Source organism: Erpetoichthys calabaricus, chromosome 18 (assembly GCF_900747795.2).
Source record: "Erpetoichthys calabaricus chromosome 18, fErpCal1.3, whole genome shotgun sequence".
Classification (NCBI taxonomy): domain Eukaryota; kingdom Metazoa; phylum Chordata; class Cladistia; order Polypteriformes; family Polypteridae; genus Erpetoichthys; species Erpetoichthys calabaricus.
The window spans coordinates 8,512,585-8,525,722 of NC_041411.2; the positions used below are offsets into that span (position 1 = coordinate 8,512,585).

The 13,138-nt window shown below is 39.3% G+C and overlaps 1 protein-coding gene across 1 annotated transcript in view; it reads left to right on the plus strand.

The window, feature by feature from the left end:
• The first annotated feature begins 635 nt into the window (after positions 1–635).
• The window catches only part of LOC114668709 (transmembrane protein 132C-like), a 470,067-nt gene continuing 457,564 nt past the window's right edge, over positions 636–13,138 (plus strand). The window contains exon 1 of the mRNA XM_028824610.2: positions 636–1,026. Within this exon, the coding sequence (XP_028680443.1) occupies positions 978–1,026 (49 nt within the window). The 5' untranslated portion in view covers positions 636–977. The remainder of the gene's footprint in view (positions 1,027–13,138) is intronic.

The following is a 13,138-nucleotide window of genomic DNA, read 5'->3' on the forward strand; positions in this document are numbered from 1 at the left end:
GATGGCAGTACAGAAGCTTGCGGTAAACTCGTCTGCCAAGTAGGCTGCCTGGTCGCCTCAGAGAAGCAGGCAGGCAGTGGGACTCTCGGGCTCCCTTTTAAATGAAAGCTCCAGTGAGCGCGCATGCACCAGCAACTTGAATGTTAAACTGGGCGCACTGTAGCACGGAGACTCGCTGACTGCTGCCGTTGAGAAAGCTCGCTTCCGAAGAAGCTAATAATAGAATATAAATATATATATAAAAAAACAGGATTTCATATTTTGGAGGCTTCGAAAAAACCAACGGAAGATGCGCGGATCTAAGAAGAAGCGCATCCCGATGAGGAAACGCAGGGCTTTCTAGAAGCTATGGTTGCAAATCGGCAAACTTTAGGCGACGCCGATTTTATGTGTGGCGGAGACGGAGATTTGAGGTGCTGATAACCACCAACACCTGCCCTTCGGAGTCTTCCGATTCCGCCGAGGGACATTCGGGAAAGGCGAGGATACTCCCAAAAATACTGAACTGCGTCCAAAGTTAGAGATACGATTTTAAGGAGCGCTCTTTATTGTATTGTTATTATTATTTATTTTTGACTAACAGATTAAGAGCATATTTAATTTTCCCTAATGTAAAGAGAGTGGCTGCGTTTTTCTGTTTCCTCGAAGCCACCGGCTGCACCATTTCTTTCTTATGTGGAACCTGGAAGGAGCTGCCTTGCAAGGTTTAAAACACCTGCTGCATATGGTCGGGTGCTAATCGGGATTTATGCTAAGCAACCCGCACCGGGAAGAATGAGGAACTCGGTGAGAGCACAAACCATGGGAACTTACCGATGCATGTCTGGCAAGTCCGTTTGACATCGAGGCAAAAAAAAATCAGAATTCTGCACAAGACTACACATAAGGGCATAAACAACATCTCCTGGATGCGGTGCCATCTTACAGGAATTCGCTCATTTGTGTGAATGAAAGTTTTGCCGTGAACAAAAAGGAACATGTTGCGCCTCCGCACATTGCACTTTGTTGTCGGTCTTCTTTGTGGAGGTAAGTGAAGCGATCGGTTATGGGTGTACGCAGGAACGGCGGGTTAAATAATAATCACAAATACGATGTTGATATACGTGATTAGGAGAGATGCTCAGCTCTTTAAAAAGGTTAATTAGCTCATCGTCAGAACATCACGCACCCAATCCGGTGCCCATTATTAAAGAATCGGAAGCCCGTGCGGATCAGGCCGGTCCTGGTGCAGTCGTTTCAAGTACAGACCCTGCCCTTGCCGCTCGGTCAGCTTCGTTTTTGGGTTTCCCTGACAGTATTGTGTTCTGATTCTGAAATTACCACCCGCCTTTCTTCATCCTTAACACAAAAATCTCATAACGCGGATTGCGGGCGAGGAGAAAATCGGCGTGTGTTTAGTTTAAAGCGAGAGAACACACCCCGAACGGGACGGCAGTCCATCGGAGTGCAGGGCTTGTACATTGGATTTTCCCATTGAATGTCAAACACCAAGTAACACGGTTGTGTATTTGAAGGCAATCAAAAATAGAGTATGTAAAAATAAATAAACAAATATATTTTTCTTTTTACATAACTGGGTGAGGACCATTCTGTCAAAAAGCTCCTCCTTAATATGATGGGGAGTGTGGTGAGGAAATCCAAACCATGGCTAGGAGGGATTGGGAAGTTTAAGACTTTTTTTTTAATTTGCTAAGTCACTCCTTTATATTACATGCAAGGCACAGATATCCTAGGTAAGTTTTAATTGTCTCAGAAATGCTTTAAAGGGTACATCCTTCACTTCTTTTTAAGACAACCTGGAATATATTGCAACCATGCAAGAGTCTTTTCGAGTGCCCGGTTTGGAGCAGTCCACTGTATTTTTTTACATTTTTTTTTGTGGTTATGTGTAATAATATAGAATGTCTGGAAGGCAGCAGCACCACCACCTTCTGTGGCATCCATCATTACCTTGAATGACCAATTGTTAAAAAGGCTCTCTTCTTACTGGGGACTAATCCAGCGAGGACATGCACTTTCATTATGCAAAAAGGTTTAAGATTTTTCACTTCACACAAGATCTTGTTTTATTGCTCCACAGATACAATATTTAAGTTGTGCCAAGGCAGCAGTGTGGTGCAGCATGTGGAGACAATGTCCTATTATTTGGGTTTGTGTCCTCAGTGAAGTTTGTATGGCATCCCTCACACGAGGATGACATGCTTGTCATGTCAGTTGCAAACTAAAACTTCCATTATGTCTGTGAGAATGCCTTGGGATGAATGTATGGTGTCATTTCTTCTTTTGTGTCTTTGGTTTTGTATAGATTGGCGAAAAACAAAAAGGCAATTATACCAACATTCATAATCCATGTTGGTTTTCTGGACCTTTTTAGTTACATTTATTTAATGCTCACCAACTCGGATGGTAGTTGTAACTTACTTGATGTTATCCCATCTGTCTTTCCAAGGTGTTTGTAATAGCTAAGCGTTGGACTGTAACTCGAAAACACACCACCGCCTCTCCGTATGGAATTGACTTGGCCACTTTGCCAGTGTAGCTTAAATATCCAAACTGTAAAGTCCTGTGACAAGGGACAACCCTATGAACTGGTTGTCACAAGTTTGCTTATTCAATCAATGACATTGATTCTGTGTGTGAGATTTAGATAAAATGATCCGATAAATAGAATACTGTTTGAAAAGTGATAGGTCTTCTTTTATAAACACCATTTGATATTATAATGACTAACAATTTGGCAGTGTATTTTATATTGCTGTATCTGCAGATCTAGATGAGGTTCATTAGAATTTCTCATGCAAAGACCAGTAGACATCATACTCTCTTAATAACAAGGTACATGGATAATATATGTTTGTACAACACAGAAGGTGCATCTTCCTTGGAGTGAAACCAAGGACAACCGTTCCCGTTGATCCGACATCAAACTGCCAAGAGATTAATACGTCTTTATTTAGGCTGATACCAGATGGTCACATGTGCCGTTTGGCCTGTGTCAGCTGGTGCCAAGCTCTCGTCATCTTAACTTGCCTTAAGGTGAAAGTCAAAACCCCAAGCAAGCCTGTTTATTGGTTATAAGGTGGTGGGGGACATACCTGATGTAAACGGTGTGCCTGGCAGAAGCCCATATTGTTATTCCTCAAGCGGCACAAGCACAGGAATCATAGATCATGCTTTGTGTGGCACAGCTGTATGCCGAAAGGCATGGTATGTTTGTACGATGCTGTTACAATATCATTGATTTTCGTTGGTGGCAATAAAACTTCCAAAGAAATAAAAAAGTAATCTGTCTAAAGCGTGTAAGGATTGTTTTTGTTTTTTTTTAAACTTGTACAAAAATAACGGCTTGCCTACTTTTATCACGAATGCAAACCCCAAAGTCATACATTATTTATTTGTCACCATACAACATGTTGTTTTTTTTAGGAATCCTGATATAAATTAATATCAAATCTGCCTCATGTGGGTCTCTTCGCTATACTTATAGTAAAGTATAAATTTATTTGTCTTGCTGAGTTTAATTCTGTCATTTTGAATTGTATAAATAAGAGGTTTAACTGATAAGGGCTTGAATTTTCTTGTGTCATGCATTACTTAGCTTTACAAGAGATTCTCATCCTAAAAATGATGTTAATGTTTTCGCCACAGCAGTATTTATTCACAACATAAAGACTCACTAGTATATTTATTCTCAATAGAAATGGACGCTCTAAATTGTTGTTGTGTAAATAGAATTAATAGTAATAACCCCTCCACTCTGCCAAAAAACTTAAACTTAAAGCTTAAAATGAAATAGTTACTCCTTATTTTGTATAACTCTTGAAAAGGTGAGCATCGCCCAAGGGCACTTTGCATATGACATACCATTTTAAAAATGGGTTAAACAATCGCCCCAGGGAGTCCTGTTGAAACTGTGGTGGTGATGATTGAACCTGTCATCATCTCTTTCCCTGTGCCATTTCTTTGCCTTGTTGCTTACCCAAAAATGAACGTGTCTTCATTGAAATGATGCACAGGGCAATGAGGTCTGTTGCACTTAAACACATAATAGATAATTCATTACACTGGCCTACAATTTTAATAACCTAACATGAATGAAAGGAATACCAATGGTCTTGTACAAGGTGAGTGTATGAGTGTGTAAGATACAGCGTGTATATATGTGACTATATAATACACGCGAGGAATACTCTGATAAAGAAAAATGTGACCAGAGATGTACAGTGGATAAGAAAGTGCTTGGAAAAGGAACTATGAGGGAGAGTTAAGAGAGATACTGAGAAGTGGGGATCTGCAGCAGCTAAAGAGAGATGGAAGGGTTTGTGGATAGTGGGGAGTTTTAAGCAGGGCATTTACTGGTAATTGATTTTAAATCAAAAGATAAATGCATGAAGAATGGACATTTGGTCTAGTGTTTTGCAGGGATGCTGGTTTCAGTTAGGAGAAGAAAAATGAATCTTTCTTAACAAGAATGTTTTTGCTCTGTGGTATAAAGGAATTGGTATGAACTTTCAACAAGATGAAGTTGCTTTGTTGATCATAATTTGTACTTAAATAAAATTTACTTTTACATAAAAAAAAGAAATTCTGTACATAGGCTAAGGATCTGTGCTGGTATTTGGAAGGCTGCTGGTTCAAATCCTGTTACTGCCAGAACGGATCCTACTCCATTGGGCCCTTAACCTGAATATTTCTCCAGGGGGACTGTACAATGGCTGACCTTGCACTCTGACCCCCAAAGGTCATGCAAAAAAAGCAATTTCCCTCAGGGATTAATATTGAATAAAAAATATATATACATTATATATTCATGAATGGTGCGTACAGTAATTTTACATACTGTAGACATACAGCATATACATGAACGTATGTGTGTTTATATACGAAATGTAAAGATGTACACACCCTGTTTGAGTTTGTACACATTTTGTATACTTTTTGAAGCATAGCTTCTTTTTAATCACAAAAACATCAAGCTGAGGGAAAAGCCTGATTGAGGAGCTGAGCTGAAAGTTCAAATTCCACCTCTGGCTCCTATCAATTAAAACGTCTTGGGCGTAAATCACTTTTAACACATGTCTATGGGATTTACCATACAGAGAGAAGCTGTGTGATGGGCCAGGTTGTGTGCAGCTGCCCTAACTGCCTTGAACCTGGGACCATCGATAGTCATGTTAAGAAATAATAATAATTCTTTAATAATAATTCTTTACATTTATATAGTGCTTTTCTCACAACTCAAAGCGCTCTTCACACAGGAAGGACCTGGGAATCGAACCCACAATCTCCTTACTGCAAAGCAGCAGCACTACCACTGCAATGAAACCTGTGAAGATATATCATATAGCAGAAATAGCATACTGTTTTCCTGTTGACCTGGATGTGTATGTAAATGTTGTAAAGTTTCTTCCTTTCCATGTACCTCATTATACTGAAAAATGTGAGCAAGTGCCGTGAGCCTGTGCTTGGTAAAGGGAGCTGTAAAAGAATGGACTTGAGCTGGGTGTAGAAATATCTAATATAGTTTAATTTTTAACATGTCGACATCATATTAAATTTCACTCAGATATGTGAGGGGGTTGAAAAAAGATAACTTAAAGATATATTAGACTAATTAATATGACTAATAAAGGGGAAATGACAGGGTATGAAGACTTGAATTTGTTTTGCCAATCGGCTCTCAGCTCAAACACTCAGCTATTAGCGTAGTTCATCTTAAGATGGCGTGTGCCATACTCCTAAGTCCTTCTAATGTCTCCAAATCCTCATTTCTAAATCCTACAGTTGTCTAAAAAGCCTTTGCACTGCTAATCATTGTTGTGTTTAGCCATATTTGGCAGACACTAAATATTTCGTGTCATTCCAAAATAATTGTGTTGAACTCTTTTTTTTTTTTTAAGCTCTGCCATGGTGGCAAATGCCAAATCTCATGTGCTGCCACTGTAAAACGCTTTAGTCCTAGAAGGCAGCTGTATTAGCGGTGAACTTTAATTCCATACATAGATCTTTTGATGGGACAGGTGTCTTATTTACTGATGCCAAATGTGTGATTTAAGCAGGAAGCCAACTGCAGTAATTTAAAGTTTGAAGTAAATTCTCTCCAGCAGCCTTTACCGTTGCCACTAGCTGTGCCATCTGTGAATCATTTTTGTTTTAGCTTATCAATGAAAAAGAAAGAACGTGTGAAATTTATGTGTCGAGATTTGTAGGTTGATCAGAGCTGTCAAGAGGTGAACGATGGAGCAGGGTGCACACACTCACGTGTTGACTTGCACAACTAAACATGACTGTTTGCTTTTCTGTCTCTGCTTTTGATGAGTTGGCAATTGAAATGAAACTCTCGGAGCAATGATTCAAAGCAAACCTTTGGGATTTACCTTGCAACAGTCAAGATTCAAATAATCTCTAGCGTATTTTTAAAGAATAGAGATTAATTAAAGAGGTTTATGGCTATGTTGCATTTTCCACATGTCTGATTTGTATCGTTTTTGTTAATTTCTAATCGGTAGTAGGCACTATGATGAGTGTGGAATAAACTCTGGAGTGTAGTAAATTAAGATTATTAAAGTGTGACGTGAGTTTTGGGAAAAGTAAATATCTCAATGGCGGCTGTGAATGAAAGCTTAAAGTCCGTTGGAGACTTTTGTAGTGGATGCTTCCATTCTGCCACTTCATTTGATTTTTCTGATGAGCCAGGGATAAGAAGTCCTAGGGATAATAGCAGTGAGCGTTTTAGGGCAAAAATTTGTTGTGTCAATCACTGATTCCACTTAAATCGGGGCAAGGAAATCTTCATTTGAACTTAATCCATAAGACAGGAAGGCATTAAAAAAGGTTAATGCTGAACCGCCCTGTCTTTCTCCCTTTCTAATTCACATAGGCCTTTGTTATAATAAATCTTAAAGCACAGTTTCCTATTATAATAGGTGATTAAATAGAGTGCTAATCTCTTTGGAAATTAAATATGAATAGATTCCCCTGAGAACGGACATATATCAGTATAACACATAAAATACAATTTGTTCTGTTTGTGGAAGCTAAGTACCTGTCTATTTAATTTGATATACGCCACAGCAGGTAGCACACGCTGGTTTGGGCAAATATAATTGTCTAGATTTTAGTTGCCATTTATAATTTCTTTACATGCTGGGAAAAGAATGGATCACAAAGAAGACATATTGTTCATATCGTGCATATTGAGTTGCACATATTAATCTCATTCACTGTGGGCAAACAGTCTGCTGCAGTGCTTCAAGTTCACTTCTCCTTGTAGTCCTGGGTATTCATTTCACGGTTCTGTTAAGAAGTCAAGAAACATTAGGCAGTAAGGGAGATGGAATGTGCCCATGGGCCACAAGAGCAGTACACGTACAAAACGCGCAAACTTGTCAAAGGTGACTATGGCGCCGCAGTCTGAATGTCAGCCATGGAACAAAGGGACCCTAAAGGAGTCTCTGAATGTGAGAGTGCGTGGCAGAGTTTACATAGGATAAAAGAAGTGACATGTGAATGTCAAAGATGTGTCATCCGATAAGACATACGGATATTTAAGAGGCGATTTTATCTTGGTGTAGCAATCGGCATGTATGTAGTTTAAAAAAAGAGGAAGGCATCACATTGCTGGAATATTACAGATCACTTTTGCAGAGTTATTAAAGCTTTTTTTTTTCATTAGAGATGTCAAAGATATTTTTCTAATAGCCCTACTAATTGGCATTCCTTCTGTCAGCCGTCCAGATTCCAAAGTCTAAACAGTCTCATTGTTTCATTCCGGTGTAAGGCATCTCTAAAACTGTGCTGCAATTTTCATAACTCTCACAAAGTGCCATCATGGCCTATTAGAATGCATTCTTCTGTTTTTATAAGGAGCTTCTTCGCACAAAATAAAATGAATTTTATTCTGTGAAATTGTTGGATGACTAATATGGCACTCGCTGTCAGCCAGAAAAAAAAATCAACTACAATTTAAAAGAAAACACTCTCTACTGTATACTATATTTATAATAATGTACAGTATACGGCAGCTCAGTGGTAAAGGCATTAGCTCTGGCATCTCGGAGCACCTTGCCAACTTGTTTGTCTTCATTTTGCCTGTTTCTCCTTATTTTCTTCAACAGTCTAAAGGACCTCCACTAAACCCATGGGCAGCTCTAAATCAACCCAGTGTGGTACCAGTGATGAACTTGTATAGGTTCAATGTCTTGTGCCCATTTGTTTTCTACAATACTGTGGGTTTCTAAAAAAATCATCAGTGGGTGGGTGCGTGTCATATGTGATAATTTGTGTAAAATATTACATACAGTTACAGCCTGTCTCTGCTTACTCCTTCCTGGAAATCTGTAATTCATGGTTTGTAATGTAGTAATCCATTGCACTTCTACGAGGTACACAGAGTCCATTTTCTCCTTTTAACACAGATTTATTAGCAGGACGTATAATGTAAACAGTCTGAATGTTGCTTGGTGCAATAAAAAGGCTGAATGCACTCAAAAATGGTTTGGTGCCTACATGATAACAGCTTATACTTTCTTCTCTCAAGGGGCACATTGATACGCCTGTCTTGTCCAAAGTAAACCTAATTTTGCCCACCCCTGTATATATCGTATACTAAGACACACATTTGAGTAATTGATGCTAAACAAGAACTGTATGTACCTGTTCCGACTTGTCTACAAATTTGACTTAAAGACAGACTTGGGAGGTGATCTCTGAGTAATCTTTATGTAAGTGTAGAATACTTGTGCATGAATGGTGGTGGTTAGTGTTCCCCTGACAGAATAACTTGCCCACAAGTTAATAAACCTCAGTCCTAACAGCAAATCCCGAAGTATGTGTATGCTTCTGAGGCATGACCCCCCCCCCCCTTCAGGTCATGAGCAACATTGAACAGGTAATTTGGTGAAGTGCTCTCAGCTGTCCTTCACTGATGCAGTAGAACCTGATCCTTGTTCTTTGACTGAGGATTCTGTCACAGGTGTCTGGTCACACTTATAGGTAATCTAACTTAGACACCATTAAAATATCCGACTACGCCACCCAGTTTTATTAAGAGACTGGGAACTCCTGAAATTTACCAATAATAGCACACAGGTTTCTTTAAATTGGGCGGTGAGTAAACACACAATGAAAGACACAACAGTAATTTCAGAAAAAGGCAACAGTAAGTTATATTGTACAAGACAATATAAGGTACATTAAAAAGATAAATGAACATAACAGAACATAAACATATCAGGAATTAATTTCCTTTTTTTAAAAGGAAAATACACAGTCCACACTCTAAAAGTCCGTAAAAACAAGAATTGGAGGATACAACCTTTAGTGGTGCAGAGTCCAGTTTGGGCACTGTGTTACCCCAACACTTAATTGTTCATGGATGCACTCTGTTCCCCGGCAGAAGTTGTGTCAAATTGTTGACTCCCTGTCAGCGTCTCTTCGTTGTCTGTTTTTGTTCCACTCTGGGCTCCTTGTGTTGCTGGGACCTAGGCACGCCTCATTTCTCGTCTGTCAGCTTTACTGGGTCCTTTCATGCAGATTCCCTCTCTCGCTGAACCCACAACTGGCGTCTCCTTGTGCAGCTGTCTCTTCCTCCCTGGAAGTGTTGCCGTCCTTGTGCCTCACGTTGTGCCAGCCACGTACCCTTGTCTGCCTGCGAGCCCCTGTGCCCTGTCCGAGTGTCTTGGCAGCGTTTCCTGTGGACTCTCCCTGCCTTCTGCTGGCCAGCAGTTTATATTTACTTCACCCCTCTGTTGTCAGTCCTGGACAAACAGTTTAATCCATGGCACATCTAAATTGCCTGGGTTTAACAATAAATAAAAACACAAACAAAATGTATGGTTACCAAACATTAATAAGTACAGATATGCTGATTAGGAACCAATATTTCCAAGCCAGGTAAATACAGACATTCTACCAAGGCCAGACTTCAAAGCAGTGATTCCCTTGCAGGACAGCAAATACCATTAATAAGTACAGATAGCCTTTTAACTTCTCACCCCCCAGTCCCAACAGTGGGTGCCTAATGGAGCCACCCAGTGCACAAAAAAAAAAATGTAAAAGTGTCCCCCTCTGACAACTTTCTTGTTTTTGAATGAGGAGACTGGAAGTTTGAACAAAAAGATGTCAGTGACAGCCCTACCCATGGATTTATATCGAGTAAGTAATAAACAAACCATAGTACCCACAATATCACACTGCATCTCCCTATTAATTGCGCAATGAAATGACTTCCATTTATTGTGGAAATCTAATTCAGTTCAACAGAAAACAAACTTTTAATGGGGCACCGCTACATAGTGGTCCTGGTTCACGATTTATTCCTATTGAATTATGACTGTGTTTTATTTTAGACTTGTTGATTTATTAGAATTCCCAGTAACAAACGTTAGGCCTTTTTTGATAATCCGTCTCCTAGTCCCTTTTTTGTTTTCTATTAGCAGAATAGTTTTTATGAAAAATTGGAGAATTTTTTGTCAAGGTGGGGGAAGCTTGCGTGCCTCAAAGGGTAACATATGATCTAAGCTAGCAGTACAAGATGCCAGGATTTAGAAAAGAAAAGAACAGATGTGCGTAAAACACGGTCTTTCATTTGAGCTTCTGTTGTAACAAATAATATCACAAGTGCAAGCAGTAAATCCATTGACATGGGAATGTCTGAAATTCTGGTGGAATATCGCTTACACCGTGTGATTTAGACAGGATGAGCTGGGCTCATTTATTCGTATTGCTTGTGTGTCTATTACAACATGTTGGTTGCCGCTGTCATGACAGCCTAGCATCAAAGGAGTTAGGAACGTTTGCCAGTTTTGATGACACTGGATGTATGTGTTTGCACTTCTGCTTCTCAAGTACGTTATGAGTTGAAGTGTGCTTATGGTTAACAGCCAGATCACACATAAATGCTATGTGACTTCAATTATTTTTGCATTTAGAAACGTGCACTTAGAAATCAATGTGCTACAGCTGTTGGGGCACATGTGTAACCTGACAAAGGAGCAGCAATTTCCTTAATATTATATCTACTCACAGTATGAAAAAATCAAAACACTTAAAAGTCAACTGTTGCAAACTGGAAGTCCCATAAATATTTCCAGAATTGCCCACTAGGGGGGATTACCTTCAAAATCCTGATTAGAAACAAAAGGGTTCTTGAAGAATCTTTATAAAATTTTTTTAACAAAAAATGCTCTGTGAAGCACCTAAAAGGAATGGCAATCTAAGGCAAACACAGTTCCAATACAAATATTTTTAAAAAATGGACCAATAAAGGTTAAATAATCTTGGAAATAAGAATAAGCACAATAGAAACACAAGTAAAAGCTCCACTCCCTAGCACATATAAAACGAACCACTAAGAACTATGGGAACTCTGTATTTATTCAGCAGAGGGACGTTCATGTCGATGATTGGCAGGTGGTCCTGTCTCTTGGGGAACCACCCACAAAACATAAGGAATATAACAAATGCGTTGGCAACGGAGCAGAAAGCAGACAACATTAAAAAATGGCACAAAAATGGACAAGAAATGCAACTTTGAACCCCAGCCATGGGAGAAATCTTGGTTGTAACATGACCTCGATATTCTGATGCAGGTGTGTGGTGGGATTGTAAGGGTATCCCAAGCACCTTTCAAACCATGTTAAAGTTTATAAAGGGCAAATTGCATCAAAGAATCACTTAACATGTAATCACATTTAACATGTAATGTTTTATATGAAAACATGTTATAAAAATGCCTAGTTGTATGGCCACGTAGAAGCTGGTAATTGTAAATTTATATTTACTTATTTGTCTGGTACTAAAATCAAGCTCATATAATTACACAGTTATGTTTTCCTATTACATGCACCCTCTTCAGCCTCCCATGTTTTATTTATGGACAGTAGGCTGGGTGAGTGCCATACATTGATCACTATCATTGCTGCATGCTGCCATGATCATCTGTTGTGGGATAATGTCATTCACTGAACAAGACTGAAGCCTCTTCTGAAATGAGTTTTCTGCTGCTTATTCCTGTATGTTATTTCGGCATGGTACAGAACAGCAGACAAACATATAGATTATTAGCTGTGAAAATAATATCTACTACTAAGCCTTGGTTCTCAGATGGAATCACTTTCACAGTCTGCCTTGAACGTCTAAAGAATTTAATTTTTCTACCCGAACAAATACAGCCCAGCAGTTGTTTTCTGATAGCTTTTACTTATTCTAAAACTTATGAAAGCTTTAGACTTGTGCAGTGTGGAAAATAGGGGGCATCATTGGGCCTGAATCCCTGGGGACAACTGACGCAGCCACAATCACGGGTTCAAGTATAATGATTTTACTGTATGTAGTACCTTTATAAGCCCTTCTAGAATCCTTCCCACAGCACACCAAAGCAGTAGAGATCTTCCTCCTTCCTTGATTCCCCTCTCTGCTCCACAGTTGAAAATTACAACTCAAACAATTCCATTATGATTAATGTGCACCTTGCAGACTTTCATTTAAGGGGATTTGTCTACATTTTGGTCACACAGTACTTTTTCTACACGGACCCTCCATTTCAGGGCATATTAACGTTTGGGACATAGCAACGGCAGGTTGATGAAAACCGTCATATTTACTGCTTTATCTCATATTCCTTGCATGCAATAACTGCCTGAAGTCTGCGATTCATAGACCTTGCCAGACCTCTGCCAAGCTTCTAATGCAGCCATCTTCGGCTCCTGCTTGTTTCGGTGGCTTGTCCCCCTTAAGTTTTCTCTTCAGCATATGGATGGCATGCTTAGTTGAAGTTAAATTCGGTAGTACATACAAGAATATTAAATGTTTTCATTTTGTAAAATTCCTGTATTGCTTTAGCAGTATGTCTGGGATCATTATCTTGTTTTAGGATGAAGCACCATCCTGGTTTTTTTTTCTGAGCTCACCAGTGTTTTTCTTTTTCTTCTTCATGATATCCCAGAGAGCTGATTTAGGTCATTCTAAGGTTTTACCAATGTCTCCAGTGATTTTGTTTCTTGTTTTTCAGCCTCCTAAAGGCTTCTTTGACGTTCATTAGCACAGCTTTTGCCCTCATGTTGAGCAATAGCAAATGCAGACAACAAAGGGTTGAAGCAGACTGAGGCGTCTTATAAAGCCATGAAAAACACTTGTG